The 18,685-nt window shown below is 36.6% G+C and overlaps 1 protein-coding gene across 3 annotated transcripts; it reads right to left on the reverse strand.

The window, feature by feature from the left end:
- Window positions 1-2,695: 2,695 nt before the first annotated feature.
- On the reverse strand, window positions 2,696-9,608 carry slc2a11a (solute carrier family 2 member 11a). Of its 3 annotated transcripts, none has more exons than XM_060867087.1 (12): window positions 9,497-9,608; window positions 7,899-7,997; window positions 7,582-7,742; window positions 6,584-6,708; window positions 6,334-6,463; window positions 5,966-6,114; window positions 5,400-5,587; window positions 4,817-4,927; window positions 4,539-4,640; window positions 4,065-4,140; window positions 3,548-3,675; window positions 2,696-3,181 (listed from the first exon to the last, which is right to left on the reverse strand). In XM_060867087.1, the coding sequence occupies exons 1-12, from the start codon at window positions 9,539-9,541 to the stop codon at window positions 2,963-2,965; spliced, it is 1,533 nt and encodes a 510-aa protein (XP_060723070.1). In that variant the 5' UTR covers window positions 9,542-9,608; the 3' UTR covers window positions 2,696-2,962. The 3 variants fall into 3 exon arrangements, with proteins under 3 accessions (XP_060723070.1, XP_060723072.1, XP_060723071.1); XM_060867089.1 differs by having other exon boundaries at window positions 9,493-9,597; XM_060867088.1 differs by lacking the exon at window positions 9,497-9,608 and adding an exon at window positions 8,165-8,277.
- Between the last annotated feature and the right edge of the window lie 9,077 nt (window positions 9,609-18,685).

Below are 18,685 nucleotides of genomic sequence, written 5' to 3' on the forward strand. Positions count from 1 at the left end.
AAGTATGCAACTACCCAGGATTCCTTTCTTTAAAATTATTTTAATCTTCTAACTGACCCTTCAAATCCACCTGATTGTTATTGTCAAGCTCACTTGCACCTCACTGTTAGAGTTCACCCCTGCACTCTAATCTCTGCATTTAACCATTATTTATGTAAAAGATTGACATGGCTGTTTGGGACGGTTCTGTGATTAAAATACTGAAATGCCATCTCTTATGTTTAGTGGCACATTATATCACTGGAAATGTTTTTTTTTTTTTTTTTTTTTTTTAAATGTTTTATTTGTACTCTGCTTATGATTTCATATAACCGTATGTTGCAAAGTGCCTTCCCAATACTGATTGTGAATGGGTAGGAAAATCTGTCATTAAAAGAACCATCTTAAGAATAACCATGTACATAAAGTGATTTGCAGTGACACTTTTGTATAAGGACATGCACATAGAAAGAAAATGTACATTTGTATGTATGTTTGTTATTCTATCTTTGTTCTCTGACAAAAAAAAAAATGTTTCTTTGCAATTGCAGTCAAGAATTGAATTGATTTTTGGATATAGGCATACTTTTCTATTGATGTTTTTGTTTTTGTACACTGTTTTGTGTCTCTGTTTATTTGCTACAGAGATGAGTATAAAATAAAATTGTATTTGGGACGATGCTTTGTGATCTTTTTTCCCCCCATGATCTCATAATGCAATTTATATTACTGTCTGTAAAAGGAGCTAAACAGAATGCTTGGGAGGCACATCCATCCATCCATCCATCCATCCATCCATCTGACAATGCAGTACTCAAATCAGAATTTTGTGTGATTTTTTTTTTTTTTTTTAGAACAGCATAAAACTGACCGTAAATCTAGTTGTAAACTAGTTGTAAGCCAAAAAATTATTTCAAAACTTTAACATATACCTCAAACTGCCACTTATACTGGGAATGGTTCAACTCTTACATTCATTCAGATATATTTTTCAACATAGCTCCAAATTACTTCCAGAACTTTGTACAGAGCATAGAATTTTTTTTTCATACAAATATTTATGAAACCAGTCATTTCCTTTTAATCATGTTGTTCCTTCATGTTTTAGAACACAATGATTGTAAAAGGAGCCAAGGCTGACGCTATCAAGGAGCTACTGTCTCCAGGGCACACAAGATTGATATCTAAACTTCAGTGTCGTCACAAAAGATACGATTAGCCTGGAATGAATGTAAAACTAGTAATACAACGAGAGAGAAAGATGTATAATCTGCTTCATTAAGAGCAACTAACTATCTTCCAAAACAGTTAAATGTCAGTTCTGATTTTTGGATGTTTAGTCATTACCTTGATCTGACTGAATTTACTGCAAAGTGTGAAAATGACTGCTGAAACATAAATAAATTATATTGTGTGAATGCAGAAGGGACCGAATGAGCAGCAGCTTGTACAAAGATAACAGACATGGCACTAGTTTGCCAGAACACTATTTTGTGAAGTTGGTTTTTAAAAATATTAACAGCAGTTGGGAGGATTTAGGTGAGATAGATCATGGGCAATGCTGGTACCCTCAGTCGGTCTCTGGCCATGATTTCAAGAAATGGGGCAAGTTGGTATGTATCTGAAAATGTGCTGTAACCTATGCAATTATTGGAGCCTGATAACATCACATCTTTGGCAACTGAACACTCCACAGAATATCATTTTCAGCCACTGCTAAATACAGAAATTCACCCACAACGGTGCAAGACCCATGCCAATTGGTTATACTGACTACAAAAGTCTAGTTTCTTCAACAAAAAGAGGCAGGAATGCTATCCACATTATAGCACCAAGCTAACTGTCCACTTAATTAGGAACACCCGTATACCTGCACATTCATGCAGTTGTTTAATCAGCCAATCGGGGCAGCAGCATAATGCAAAAATCATGTAGATAGAATTCAAGAGCTTCATCAAACATCGGAATGAATAACAACTGTAATCTCCCTTTGATTATGCCATGGAACAAGGCATTGAATGCATGAAGGTCTATTCTGTAGGTGTAAACACCTTGTTGATAAGAGAGGATTGGTTTGAATTTCCAGGAAGGATATAGTAACTCAAATAAGCACTCTTTACAAATGTGGCAAGTAGAAATGTTTTTCTTATCTCTTGTTGTGGCAGCGCATCCAGCTAATGATGTTGTTTTATATGCTGAGATACATATCTACTCACCAAAGTGTAAAAAAGGTTTATTTAATTTACTATAGACTTCCTGTAAGCTCAAACCTAAGTATGTAACCTAGTGAGCCAGCATTAATGTATCCAATGTTAGAGATTTAAGCACTTATGTACGTCGCTCTGGATAAGGGTGTCTGCCAAATGCTGAAAATGTAAATGTAAACCAGTCTGGTCATTCTACTCTGAGCTCTCTTATCAACAAGGTGTTTCAGCCACTCAAAAATGCCACTCAAATGAGTTTTTTAGGTTTTTTTTTGCACAAGGTTTACAAGTATTCTTGTTATAATAAGTATATATAGAATGTTTGTACATTCATCTAATAAAATAACTAATCTCAAACTGAAATTTGTAAAGCAGTAAAATTCAAATTCTACTCAGTACATAATAGACAGATAGCTTTTTATCAGGGTTTTATTATGACTTAATTGTTCCAGCAGTATCTTGTTTGTACATGTTGAGACCTTATTTGTTTTTTATCCAGAGCTAAAAAAAATACTATGAAAGTATTAATTTAAAAAAATAATTAATAAATCTTTTAAAAAGATTTTAAAAAGTGCTAATTGGTATAATTACTATAAAAGAAGAATAGGGTTAGGTATTATATTTATACCATATCTGTATATTTGTATACCTTTACAACAAAAAGAAATTAAATTTGTGAATAAAATGTTCTCACAATAAAATGTCTATGTGGTTATATTTGGATAAAGCCTCAATCAACAGAGAGCTCCAGCATTCCTAAATTTACATAAATAAGTAGCTTAGAGGGCAGTTGAGTGGTGGACTTTGCCTACTTGGTAATGAAAGTCTTTGCACTTTAGACTTGTCTTCTCTTTTTTGTGGAAGTTAAGCCTATGGAATTCACTTGTGATCATAGGTAGTGTTTTTCCTTTAGTTTCAGGCAGAACCAATCCAATATAGAGAGCAGTAAAAAGACAGACAACACCAAATGGTATAAAGCAGAAGTGACCCAGTCCTTTCTGTCAGAAAACACACATAGGGAAAGAAATCCATTAGGTTTACATCATTCATTATATTACATCTACAACTGATTACATATAGTTACACAATACAGCTAGCATTAAAGACTTTGGGTAGAAATACTCAAAAATACTATTAAATATAGTACGTAAACCTTTACACACAGCTTGTTTGTCTAGAAGTAGTATGACAGGTGCTTGCCACTTTCACATCATTTCCTACTACTTCTGAAATAAGACAATTTGAAATAAGACTTCTTGTTTTTTTTTCTAGTGGAAAATTCAGGATAACTATCGCATGGGCCACTCATTTAAACCCTATACTACTACATGTTCATTTGTGTATTTGTGACCTAATGCACTTACCACAATGAATGGAAATAATGTTCCAATAATAAAGAGATTAAGCCACATCAGAGAACCCGCAATCATGTAGGCAGCAGGGCGAGCTGCCTGGTTAAAAATCTCAGTAGGGAGAATTCCAGTCACCCCCGCTGTGGAGAAAAGTATTATAAATACACTGAAATGTTGAAACCTTTTACAAATGGATAGACAACAGCAGTGACAAAATATATAATTTTAATTGTTTGTGATTGAAATCTGCTTTTTAGCAGTTTTAGTGTATTAAATATTGGCTCCCATAATTGGCAAACAATCTACATTGTGAAATTTTTACATTTTCTTCTATATATTGTTCAGAAAACTACCAATCCAACAAACTATCCAATAACTGGATCAAAGACTGAAATTACACTTAGTTAAAAAGTGTTGAGACATCTTCAAAAGATTTTTGTCACTTTGCTGTAATTCCACCACAGTGACATCCAGTGGATTTTCCCAGACCGGTTCACAGTTAATAGAGAGGTGGTGCAGTTTTACTCACCTGGTCCAATCCCAAAACTGAGGATATAGGTGAACACACAGACCATGCTCAGGTAAGGCATCCAGGGTAATACATGCTAGAAGACAATGGCATAAAAATGCTGATTCCAGTTTACTGGAATCTCACTCTGTTAAACATGAACTGACTTCATGAAATTGTATCTAATATGTATACTGATTTCTTTGTGTCAGCTACTTGTAACTACATAGCTGTGTAATTATAACTACATAGTGTTATAATTGTTAACGTTATTTCTAGTCCGGGTTGAGCCTCAAGTCACAAATAAATTAATTCAAATCAACATGGAAGTGATCAAAATCTCTGGATAATGTGTGTGTGAGTGAGTGTGTGTGTGTGTGTGTGTGTGTGTGTGTGTGTGTGTGTGTGTGTGTGTGTGCGTGTATATGTGTGTACAGATACAGGGGAGCTCTAGTTATTCATATGAGGTATTTATTCATTCTAAAATAGGCATACCTGAAATGAAAGAGCCACGGTGAATACTATAGCCCAGCCAGTCATGAGCACATAACCTCCCATTAAAAGCAGCCTTCTGCCCATCCGTTCTATCAACAGGTTCTGAACATTAACACACACATGGCAGAGAATTCCCACTGTGAACTTTTTTTCCTATAATTGTTCTATTAACTGATCTTAACTGACACATTAAATGTAATTTTATTTATTAATTTAAAGTACAAATGCCAGATGACATTTCGATAATATGAGTTGATTAGCTTCTTTTGACCACTTACACACAGAATACAGGCAGTGAATTCACATGTGCCAGTGCCAATGGTCGCATACTGGGTGTGTTCAGCTGATATTCCTGCCTCTTGAAATATGTAAGAAGCATAGAAGTAAATCTGTGTAATGAAAGAATGATTATTCAAGAATGATTTTATTAAACATATACGTAGCTTCATGGAAAAAATGATAGAGACAAATAGACTAAAGGTGCAAGGGAATTTGGACACTTATTCTCTCAGCGCTGCTCAGTGAGTAAATTGTTGTTTTGTTGTGGCCTGTGTTAAGTTCATTTTCAGATATTGATCTCTACCCTTACCACTCACTGACAATAAATTGGACATATTTCAGATAATGCCATGTCTGTAAGACATTTAGTTCCAGGTGTCACACAAATGTACATTACAGTTCAATTGCAAGTGAGATGATAAACTTGTGTGAAGGCTTGTCATTATATCTAGTGTATATTCCTGTCTCATGACCAAAGTTCCCTTGACAGAATCTGGTTATACTATAACCTTGACCAGGCTAAAGCAATCAGTGAAGATGAATGAATGAGTCAGAATTTGTCTGAAGGACAGCCTCACTCACTGAATCATTACCACACAACTGCATGGCACTGCTTATGACTGCAACTGAAATGAGTTGCCAGCGAACAGTACGATCACTGAAAAGCTCCCAGGGCCGCTGAGCTCGCCTGCCTTCAGATTCAGCCTGCTCTTGCAGCATTTCATCCAACTCCTCTTTCTGCACCTTGCAGCCTCGCAACCGATGTAGTGCTGCCAAACATACACAGCAAAGGAAGAGACACATCGCTTACATTTGAAAAAGCTTTTTATGAACAGGCAAAAATGTTTCCATGTTGATTTGAAGCTGTAAACTCATACATGTACAGCTCCAAGGGGAAAATGGTTGAAAACTGAATCTTTGACAGTACAATATTTTTTTTAGCATTTGCATGAGTCTGGTGCATCCCTAGAGTTGTACAAAAAATACTTTTATGCTTCATGTAACAAATACTCTACACATAGAGTGCATGCAATGGGGTCCTAATTTTCATCAGTTTATTATTCTGCACTATGGCCTTTAGAAACTCATCGGTTCCAGCTTATAGAAATCAAACTGCCCATAGCCCACATTACATCTTCATGTGTTACCCTTTAAGCAGGCATCCTTGTCTCCACGATCAATGAGAAGGTACCGAGGGCTTTCTGGGAACCAGGGCAATGTGAGGAGCTGAATGAAACCTGGCACAGCATTACTGGCTAGCAAATACTGCCAACATGATTCACAACCCAACAACTCCCTGTGCACACACAAACACATTAATGTGAAATAAACCTGCCTTATATTAAAATGAGTTATGAGATAAATCTGTGTATCAGCTTTTACGGTCTGAAATACTTGATACAGAGCATTTAGTTTTTGGCATCATAATCTAGTATCTAAGTATTTAAAATGTCACAGGCTTACCATAACTCTACATAACTACAATAAAGAAAGATTAACGTTTTTCTGGACTCACCTCAAACTTACGACTTGTCCTAGCACCAACCCAAAAGCAGTGAAGACAGAAGAGGACAGGGCCACAGCACCACGTAAGTGTTTTGGTGCACTTTCACCAAAATACATTGGCTGCACATTCATACTGACCCCTACAACCAGAGTAGATGTTCTATAGTTTACATCTAAGCAAAATGACAACATGATAAATCCAGGCATTAAACCCAGAAAGTATGTATACAGCTTAAACTAAGCTACAGTTGCCTACACACCCACGTTGATGCCAACCAGATATCTGGAGATGATGATCATCTCAAAAGACTGAGCTTTACGGCTTGTCACAGCCAGCAGTGCGCTGGACATTAGAAAAATGTTGTTCAGCAGCATTGTTTTCTTCCTTGAGGACAATACAATAATAAAAATGCATAAATCACAGTGTTAAATGTCTTATTATATATGTAATTAACAACAGTGGTGCTAATTTCTTAGCAAGTTAGGTATCAAAAGTACACTATATTGGCCAAGTGTATTTGGATGCTGATTATCAAACTGGTATTTGGGCCTTCCTCAAACTGTAGGAAAAACAAAAGTGTAAAGAATATCTTTTTAAGTTCTATCATTACAATTTTCCATGGCTGGAACCAAGAGCCCCAAACCTGTCCCAGCAAGTCAGTGCCCCTGTGCACAAACTTAGGTCTATAAAGAAATTGTTTTCCAGTGTTGTTGATTTGCCTGCACAAAGCCCTTGCCTCTACCCTACTGAACACATTTGAAATGACTCCAAATGCTCTTGTATAATACTCTTGTGGGTGAAATGGCACAAATCTACACAGCCACCTTCTAAAATCTACTGGAAAGCCTTTACAGAAGAGTGGGCAACACATAACATTTAACAGTGTAGGCAATACGAACAGTGCAATTACAAGTAGTACAAAAATACAAAATGCAAACAGTACAACCAGCCCATTGCTTTTGGGATGAAATGATCAACAACAACAAGCACACTCATATGGGTGTGATGGACAGGTGTCCACATATACACATATTTTGGCCATATAGTGCATCAACAATTGAAATACATTACCAACCAGGCCCACTAGGGGGCCCTCAGTGAACATGGATCAAAAATTGGGTCTTGTGCACAACGCAATCCATAAAACTTGAGTCCACTTCAGTATCAACATTGTATTTTTAAAGTTTGATCACAGTAAATGCCATACAACTGTGCATGTCTTCTGCATATAGACTAATGAATCTTAAAAAATCATACCTTCCAAAATGGATGGACATGGGCCCAGCCAACAGAGCCCCTGTAAGACCACCCAATGAGAGAACTGACACTATGAGAGTCCAGATCAATGTGACCTGATACACCTCTAATTGTATTCCCCAGCGGTTTTGAACTGTCTCATTTACAAAGTTCTGAATATACTGCAGGGACACAGAATACATAGTAATAATGTAAGATACAGTATGTGAAAACAGAGGTAATGACACTCATGTACAAATAAAGACCTAGTGAACAATACAGCAAGACAATCATATGTAAACAGAGGTAGATACGCATGCTCTCTCATGTTTACTTACAACAGTAGGGGCATTCATAATGGCGAGGTTGTATCCGTATTGTAACGTTCCACCAACTGCAGTAGAAATTACCATTAAGACCAAAGTGTGAGCGGTGCCCTGCAAGAAAACAGCACTAACTGTAAAAGAACCACATTGCTTTGAAAAGCACAAACAAAATGTGCAATAAATCTCAATTTCTGCTGAGTTACACAGATGATTTTTTCAGAATTTGGCACCAATGGCATGAATTCATGGCCACAGTTTACCCATCTCCTAAACGCTACCTCCAGCACGATCATGCATTATGTCACAAAGCAAACGTTATCCGAAACTGGTTTCATGAACATGACAATGAGTTCAGTATTCTTCAGAACCCAGTAGAACACCTTGGGTACAATGAGAGATTCACACTATAAAAGTGCACCTGAAATGGGTGCAAGGGTGGATGGAATAGCTTAGTGATTAAGACGTTGGACTACTTATGGGAAGATTGCCAGCTGCCATCACTGGGCCCTCAACCCTCAATTGCCTGGCTGTATAAAAAATGAGATTAATGTAAGTTGTCCTGGATAAGGACATCTGCCCAATGCTGCAAATCTAAATTAAATATCTGCAGTCAACTAAGTTACATGTAAGTATCTGAATGTCAACATAAACCAAAGGAAAAATCACAAAGGAATGTTTCCAATGTCTTGTGAAATCTGTGCTATAAAAATTCAGGCTATTTTGTGAATAAAGGAAGGCCCAACCCAATATTAGTATAGTGTTCCTAATAAAATCTTTAGTGAGTGAATATTGATGGCTGCTTTTTGATTTGAAATGGACAAAAAATGGAATTAAAAAGCATGCCCAATATCTCAAAACATTTCATTATCCACCTCTTTTCACCTACAAGTAACACATGGCTTGTCAGATTACCTAGTAAATCTGTGAATCAGAAGGTTAAAAATACCATATATTAGTCCAGTCTTTTAAATCCAGATGTTGAGATGTTGTTTGAGAAAATTGCTATTGCTGTTTGCTCTCATGGTGTTCTGCAACCTTGAAGTAATCAAGGAAATGTTTTGTTAAGTATATTGTGTTGTCTTGCACACGTTTTTAAAAAAAAAATGAAGTGTGATATGAGATGACTACACACTGAGGAAGGTTTAAAGCTATTTGTGTCACAATCTCAGTAAATGCAATACAAAACAAACTAACTAAAGAAACAACAACTTTTTGTGTAGGTGGATGTGTTTGTTACAAAATAAACTATAAAATAAATGTTTGTTGTTTAAAAAAAATAAAACAACAATTTTACATATAGGAACAATTCCCCCACTGCATAATCCCGTGTTGTAATAATACAAGGTACTAATAGATCCTGCAGACCCAGAATTATGTAAGATTTCTTGGAAACTAGCATTTGAATTCAGTGGATAATGGCAGGTGTTAATTAACAGTTAGTACTTGAAATTCACTACTGCAGATGAGAATGCACATTCAATATGGTAAAGGTTAATTTAACATTGCAGATTTAAAATATTGCATTAGTATTAGACATTAATTAAAAACAGTGAATTATTTTATAGATTCGGTAGAAACCACTTAACTGTGATACATTTAAACTTACCTACCTTTGGTTGCTGAGAAGTGGTGTCTTTCTTCCTGTGTGAGGTCATGATGCTTGTTGATACTACTTAATCACACTTATAACAAATTGAAGTGTGTGTATGTGGGACAGACAGAGAAAGAGAGAAAGAGAGAGAGAGAGAGAGTTTGCTATGGGTGGCATAATAAGTAGCCTAAAGGTTTATCATCTACTCCGTTGTCGCCTAAGAGCTAATGGAAAAGTCCAGCGCTGATGTGTCTCGTGGCAATGCACGAGAGAAGCATGCCAGTGGCTTTTGAAGATTAATTTCAAAGCTGGTAATGCTGAAACACACACACACACACACACACACACACACACACACACACACACACACACACACAAACACACAGTCAGGTGAGGATTGCAGCCCTGTTTCTTGCAGCCGTTCAAAGCCAATACATTTCCACTTAGCTGCACCCTATACTATTCATTAATAGCGAAGTTTGAGTGAAGTGCATACCCATTCACAAGGAGCTCTTACATTTACTATGTTGGCAGAATCAACAGCAGATGCCAGTCATGGGCCAATGTCATGGGCCAGTCATGGCCCAATGCATCCTGGCATAGTGAGCTGTCCCACACCATCAGGGAAAACATAACTGGCAAAAAGTTGATGCTGTGCTTGCAAACCTATGCATCAAAATGCTGATTGTGAGTTAGTGATACAAGTTCAAGTTCAAGTTTTAACTGTGCCAAGCCCCTAAGCTGCCACAAGACAAGACAAATTCTAAATTTGCTGGTTGCATTCTACTTCTGTTGACTGTCTGAATTTTGTCTTATGTGTAACTCCAGGTAATATTACTGGTATATGTGTGCATGTGTGTACAAACCTGATTCCAAAAAAGTTGGGACACTGTACAAATTGCAAATAAAAACAAAATGCAATGATGTGGAAGTTTCAAATTTCATTATTTTATTCAGAATACAACATAGATGACATATCAAATGTTTAAACTGAGAAAATGTGTCATTTTGAGGGATTATGTAAGATTTAATCTTACCTATGCTGTGCCAAATTTCTTCCATATCTGGGACCACACTACTTTCAAACAAGTTAGAGACATCTGGAGTGACTAGTAACCTATAATAGAGCACTGCCAGCTGATATCAAAATGTTTAATTGGAATAACTCATAAATGGAAAATGGGATCAAGTATGATATCTGACAAAATGTTAGTGAAAACGTTGGTTTTTAAGATGGACATATTTGCTGTTATTCTAACCACTGTAACCATCATCGTCAAGTCCTATTAAGCTTTCTTTTGTCTACCAATATGTCTCATTCTTGACTGGGTAATAAACTGCTCAATTACAAAGAAAATTTAATAAAATGTGTTATCCTCTTATGTACATTTACTACTGAAGAACATCTGAAATCACAGTAACTCATTTAACAACAGATCTCAGTCCGATCAAGCATCTGTGGTATATGGTGGACAAACACAGTTAAGGATCTGCGGCTAATTTGTTGTTTGCAAATTATATAGTACAACTTCAGAGATTTTGCCTGGCTGGGTCAGAGCTATTTTGGTAGCACAAAGAAGATCCATTCAATATTAGGCAGGTGGTTTTAATGTTATGGCTGATCCATATGATTTCTATATAAGTATATAAATAAATTGAATTTTTATAGACCATTGGATAGCCAGAAACAAAGTCATTAAATAAACCAGCTGGATGTCATATTTTACAGTATTATACATAAAACAACAACTGCACCATATAGGCACCATCTCTATAAGTTCTATATCTGGCAATTCCTCTTGCAATTCAGAAAAAAAAATCTTATTCTTTAGCAGAGTTCTTCTATGTCCAAGAATTCTTAAAAAATAGGTTAGAGGATTGTTTAATGGTGAACCGCACCTAGTAAATAGTGAATCTCTTTACACTTTGGTCTCATCTTCTCTGTTCACCTCTTCTGGATGTTAAGCCTAGGGAACTCATTTGTAATTATGGGTGGCATATTTCCTTTAGTCTCAAGCAAGACCAGTCCAATATATACAGCAGCATGAAGACTAAATCCAGTGAAAGGCAAAACTGTTGGTTTATAAGTGCCAACCATGGATTCTAAGTGCCAATCCCACATACCTCCAGTCTGTCCATGTGGGGTCATCCTCAGCAGAGGATGAAATGACTTAATCCACTCTGACAGGAACACATACAGGAATGAAATACATTAGGTTTCATTTTATGTATATTACTTCTACAACTGCTCACCTTGATGCAGTTCAACAAATGTTAAGCTAACATTTACAAAGTTTTATTTCTTCATTTATTTTTACAGTCGAATAATGTTACTTTGCCTCTGAAAGTCTGGCAAATATTAAATATTGAGCAAATTTACAACAGAAACTCTGCCTCTAGTTGTCTGTTAAATATTGATATTTTGAGGTTTTGCTGAGAAAGGAATATTATAAAACTTGTACATTTTTAATTTTAAAATTTACTGACTAAACTCACCCTTTCCTTACTGTTATTTTAAACCAGCTCTCCCTATTTGCAGGATCTGTTTGTTGCTTTGGATCAGATTCTGTGGTACAGTATATATGGAATTTAAGAGTGTCTATAAATTTATGTACATTCATGTACTCACCACAATCAATGGAAATATCATTCCAGTAATGATGTTATTAGGTCACATTAGGCAACAGGGTGAGCTTTTTGGTTAAGAATTCCAGTCACCCCTGCTGTGGAGAAGAGTATTAAATAACGCAATTATAAACACATCTCAATGTTTCACTTTCTACAATTGGATAGACAGTATTAATAATTAAATAATATTATTGATTATGCACTTTTAGTGCCTTCGGTTACAGTTAATGGAGCTGTGGTGCAGTGTGGCTCCCAAGCCTTATCACAAAATTGAGGATATATAGTATAACACACAGACCCTGCTCAGGTTAAATCATCCAGTGTTTTACATTATAGAATACAATGGCATCAAAATGCTGATTGTGAGTTAGTGATACAAGTTCAAGTTCAAGTTTCAATTGTGCCAAGCCCCTAAGCTGCCACAAGACAAGACAAATTCTAAATTTGCTGGTTGCATTCTACTTCTGTTGACTGTCTGAATTTTGGCTTATGTGTAACTCCAGGTAATATTCCTGGTATATGTGTGCATGTGTGTACAAACCTGATTCCAAAAAAGTTATACACTGTACAAATTGCAAATAAAAACAAAATGCAATGATGTGGAAGTTTCAAATTTCATTATTTTATTCAGAATACAACATAGATGACATATCAAATGTTTAAACTGAGAAAATGTGTCATTTTGAGGGGAAAAATAAGTTGATTTTAAATTTCATGGCATCAACACATCTCCAAAAAGTTGGGACAAGGTAATGTTTACCACTGTCTGGCATCCCCTCTTCTTTTTATAACAGTCTGCAAATGTCTTGGGACTGCGGAGACAAGTTGCTCAAGTTTAGGAATAGGAATGTTGTCCCGTTCTTGTCTAATACAGGCTTCTATTTGCTCAACTGCCTTAGGTCTTCTTTGTCGCATCTTCCTCTTTATGATGCGCCAAATGTATTCTATGGGTGAAAGATATGGACTGCAGGCTGGCCATTTCAGTACCCGGATCCTTCTTTTACGCAGCCATGATGTTGTAATTGATGCAGTATGTGGTCTGGCATTGTCATGTTGGAAAATGCAAGGTCTTCCCTGAAAGAGACGATGTATCGATGGGAGCATATGTTGTTCTAGAACTTGGATATACCTTTCAGCATTGATGGTGCCTTTCCAGATGTATAAGCTGACCATGCCACACTCACTCATGCAACCCCATACCATCAGAGATGCAGGCTTCTGAACTGAGCGATGATAACAACTTGGGTTGTCCTTGTCCTCTTTAGTCTGGATGACATGGCGTCACAGTTTTCCAAAAAGAACTTCAAATTTTGATTCAAATTTTGATACCACAGAACAGTTTTCCACTTTGCCACAGTCCATTTTAAATGAGCCTTGGCCCAGAGAAAACGGCTGCGCTTCTGGATCATGTTTAGATATGGCTTCTTTTTTGACCTATAGAGTTTTAGCCGGTGGCACGGTGGATTGTGTTCATCGACAATGTTTTCTGGAAGTATTCCTGAGCCCATGTTGTGATTTCCATTACAGTAGCATTCCTGTATGTGATACAGTGCCGTCTAAGGGCCCGAAGATCACTGGCATCCGTGTATGGTTTTCTGGCCTTGACCCTTACGCACAGAGATTGTTCCAGATTCTCTGAATCTTTGGATGATATAATGCAGATACTGTAGATGATGATAACTTCAAACTCTTTGCAATTTTTCTCTGAGAAACTCCTTTCTGATATTGATCCACTATTTTTCGCCACAGCATTGGGGGAATTGGTGATCCTCTGCCCATCTTGACTTCTGAGAGACACTGTAACACTGGGAGGCTCTTTTTTACGGTGGCCGAGAAGTGCAAAACACATTAACAAATCCGAAAAAACATTAACAAATCCGAAAACACATTATCAAATCCAAAAACACATTAACAAATCTGAAAACACATTAACAAATCTGAGAACACATTAACAAATCTGAAAACACAACGACAAGTCAGACAACCCGGAAGAGGTTGGTATAGTTTGTGAATGGAAACTTACCGATCATCGGACGAGACATCTTTCATTCACCTGTATATCTTGAATGACAGGTGTCATTCAAGATATACAGGTGAATGAAAGGTGTATCTTGAATGACAGGTGTCCCGTCCAATGATCGGTAAGTTTCCATTCACAAACTATACCTACCTCTTCCGGGTTGTCTGAATCGGTGCACGAAACACATTAAAAAATCCGAAAAGACATTAACAAATCCGAAAACACAACGACAATTCAGACAACCCAGAAGAGGTTGGTATAGTTTGTGATTGGAACACGTACCGATCATTGGACAAGACACCTGTCACTCAAGGTATACATGAAGTTCAACAGTCTGCTGCAGGGAAAAGTTGGAATGGATGGATGGAATGGATTACTGTGGATTACTGTGGATTAATTCTGTTATTTTCTTATATTTAAACGGAGAACTTTACACATTACACATTAGATTCCATACCTGTATATCTTGAGTGACAGGTGTCTTGTCCAATGATCGGTAAGTTTCCATTCAAAAACGATACCTGCCGTTTCCGGGTTGTCTGACTTGTCATTGTGTTTTCGGATTTGTTAATGTGTTTTTGGATTTGTTAATTTGTTTTCGGATTTGTTAATTTGTTTTCGGATTTGTTAATTTGTTTTCGGATTTGTTAATGTGTTTTCGGATTTGTTAATGTGTTTTGCACTTCTCGGCCACCGTACTTTTTATACCCAATCATGTTGCCAATTGACCTAATAATTTGCAAATTGGTCCTCCAGCTGTTCCTTATATGTATATTTAACTTTTCCGGCCTCTTATTGCTACCTGTCCCAACTTTTTTGGAATGTGTAGCTCCTATGAAATCCAAAATGAGCCAATATTTGGCATGACATTTCAAAATGTCTCACTTTCAACATTTGATATGTTATCTATATTCTATTGTGAATAAAATATAAGTTTATGAGATGTGTAAATTATTGCATTCCTTTTTTATTCACAATTTGTACAGTGTCCCAACTTTTTTGAAATCGGGTTTGTACATATAAATACAGGGGAGGTCTTTGTGTCTGTGTCAGATTTATTAAAGCTACTCAATTTCAATTAACCCTCCTGCAGACCACAGGACAATTTGACCCCGCTGGAAAGTTTAATGTGTCATAACTTGGGTTTTCTTACACATATTTGCCTGAAATTTACCAGGATTGTTTCAAATGATGAACTTTGCAAGAAAAATTAATTTTGTCTATTTTACTATGTATTTAACTATGTGTTCGTAAAAGAAATACTTTCCTCCTCAAGAGCATGGGGTCAATTTGACCCCGCCACATTTAGTGGGGCAGTAGGTCACACTTTTGCCCTTTTCAGCGCAATGAACATACATACAGACAAAAAAATGCAAGCATAAAATGTCCACTAACAGACGCACCCAAAACACACACTCAAACACATGCACACACACACACATGCACACACACACACACAAACACACACACAAATTGGGCATTGCATTTCATTAGGCCTCCAGAAAAAAAAAGCTACACATTTGTACATATTTCACACTTTTGATATGCCTTTGCCTAGCAGAGGGCAAAATATGATCTACCGAAATGATGCTACACACACACACACACACACACATGCATTGCACATTGCAATTCATTAGGCCTCCAGAAAAAACAAAAACAATCATTTGTTAATATTTCACACTTGTTATATGCATTTGTCGTTGTGTTTTCATATTCAAATCATTTGTTTCCTCTCTCTTATTTATGAATTTAGTTGCATCAGTCAGGTGACCTGGGGATGTTTATAATATTTAATAATTTCTGCTTATTTTACTCAAAAACATGGCATAATTTCATGAGGATTATTGTTTATAAATTACTCTCACTCTCTCTCACTCAATTTCTACCGCTTATCCGATGTTTATAAATTAAATATAATAAAAAGCATAAGAGGTGTAAAGGAAGTTTTATTCACAAGAAATTATGCCATGTTTTTGAGTGGTGTGTGTGTGTGTGTGTAGCCCGTTTTTGGGTGATCAGATGGCATCTGGTAGGCAAAATAGACATTACAAGTGTAAAATGTTCACAAATGTAAGCTGATCACACACACTGGTGATAATTGTATAATTTTTTGATTTATAGGCAATCAAGTCAATTGGAAAAAACAGGTTTTATTATTTACTGATATTAAAAATGGTCAAAATGGTTTCAAAACAATCTCCTGGCTTTGAAACATACCAGCCTGTAATTGTGCATTAACTTTTGTGCCTCTATAGTGAAAGGAATTCAAAATTTCTGTGTTTTTTTTTTTTTACTAAAAAATGAGGCATTTTTGCATATTAATGAGGTTTATTATACCAAATATTACATGTGGAATATTTAATATGTTGGAAACAAGTTCGACAAAAAAGGTGAAAAAAAGGCTATCATATATACATTTTTTATAAGCAGTCAAAACAGACAAGATCAAGTTGACTCGGAGCTTCTACTTTGCATAGGAATGCAGAAAAGGTCTGCAGCAGGGTTAAGCATTAATTAAATTAACCTCATTCATTACAAGTGGACGTTTTGCCATTCAAAACAATAAAAACCTGGCTAAATCTGATTAATCTGTCTATCAAATCAAAGGAATTTATTTACATATGCCAGAAATCAGCCTGGTAAGTGAATTCATATGTGCCGGTGCCAATGGTTTCATACTGTAGGTGTAAATTCCCACTTGGTGTAATACATAAAAAGCATAGAGGTAAATCTGTGTAATGACAGAATAAATGTCATAATGTCAATAATATTTGTCAAAACACATGCATAGCTTAATAGACAAATATACAGATAGAAAACAAGTGGAAATTTGGCCAATTATTCTCTCAGCACTGCTCACTGAGTCACTCATTGAATTTGTTGTGACATGTATTTAGCTGTGTGTGTGTGTGTGCCCTGCGATGGGTTGGCACACCGTCCAGGGTGTATCTTGCCTTGATGCCCGAGGACGCCTGAGATAGGCACAGGCTCCCCGTGACCCGAGATAGTTCGGATAAGCGGTAGAAGATGAATGAATGAATGAATGTATTTAGCTAATTTTCAGTCCATTGTTCTGCCCTTAGCACTGATAGCAATTAGCAATTGCACTGATAAGCCAGAGATCTGATTTCTCTTCCAAGTGTAACTTACACTGTATGAACTTGAGTAATACATTTTAAATACTCAAAGTTTAAATTTCAAAGTACTACATTTCCAGATTGATAAAGATTGGTTGTGAAAAAAGTGTCTATTAGATACCCTTGGTATCTATTAATATGAGATGGTACAGTTGGAATTGATGTAAAGGGTGGTGTCTCGTGGAATTCATTTTGCACAACTGCATGGAACTGCTTATAATGGTGAAAAAGACGAGTTAACAGAGAATGGTATGGTCACTGATGAGCTCTCAAGGCCGCTGAGCTCACCTATCTTCAGATATACTGTAGCCTGCTCTTGCAGAATTTCATCCAACACCTCTTTCTGGCACCTCACAGTTGGATTGGGGTTCTTCAGGTTAAAAACCTTTCCAATTTGCTCCATACACAGTTCTGATCGTTATGGCCAAAGAGTTACATTTTTGATTCATTAACCATGCTGAACATGCTGAACAGGCTGGGTCTTCATCCTGGTGATCATCCGCGGATCAACTTGAGACAGGCAAGTCTTGGAGTAGGGGCTCCTACCTTTAGCAACAGCCTTTGTGTTCATAGTTCTTCTAAACTTCTTCTAAATCCTGCATCAGTCCCTTTATTGTTATTTTGGCATTTCAGACCAAAGTTTTTCATCCCTGGGAGTTTATTGAACAGTGCAGGAATGCAGTGTCAGTGTGGTCACTGTGATTGATTTATATTGGCATACAACTGTGATTTGGAAATGTCTCCTAAGGAGGAATCAGACTTGTGGAGGTTTATAAATAGATCTTTAGCCTAGGTGTATATAAATGTTTGGCATCCACTTTGGGTATAGAATAATGATTTAGACCGGTCAAATAAGTTCTTAATGTACTGCAGGTACACGAAATACACAATACTAATGAATTATACAATAGATGAGAAAAGACAGGGACCATTTCAAATTCAGGTGTATTGACACTTATGTACACATAAAAACATGGTGAACAAAAATAGAAAGACAATCACATGTAAATAGAAGGAACAAATTCTCTCATGCTTACTTACAACAGTGGGTGCAGTTATGATGGCAAGGTTGCATGTGTTATAATGTTCTCCCAACTGCAACAACAGAAGCAATGCCCAACCCCAACTCCAATCACAGTGCAAGCAATGCCCTGAAAAGCCTACATTAAAAATAAAAAAATGTAAAGCAGCACAAATGCAGGAACACTACGCTGCTTCACAAAGCACAAACCAAATTTAAAGGTTTGTAAAAGAAGGAAGAATTAAATCTTAAATCAATCTATACAATAGAGAGTACAGATCTCTGCAATGATTGGGTGTCCCATCCCTGGTGTTTTCCCGTCTCATATCCAGTGCCCCAATATAGGGTCTAGAGCCTCCAAGACGCTGACCATAATATTGAGGTTCATTCATTCATTCA

The sequence above is a fragment of the Tachysurus vachellii genome, chromosome 4, assembly GCF_030014155.1.
Source record: "Tachysurus vachellii isolate PV-2020 chromosome 4, HZAU_Pvac_v1, whole genome shotgun sequence".
NCBI lineage: Eukaryota > Metazoa > Chordata > Actinopteri > Siluriformes > Bagridae > Tachysurus > Tachysurus vachellii.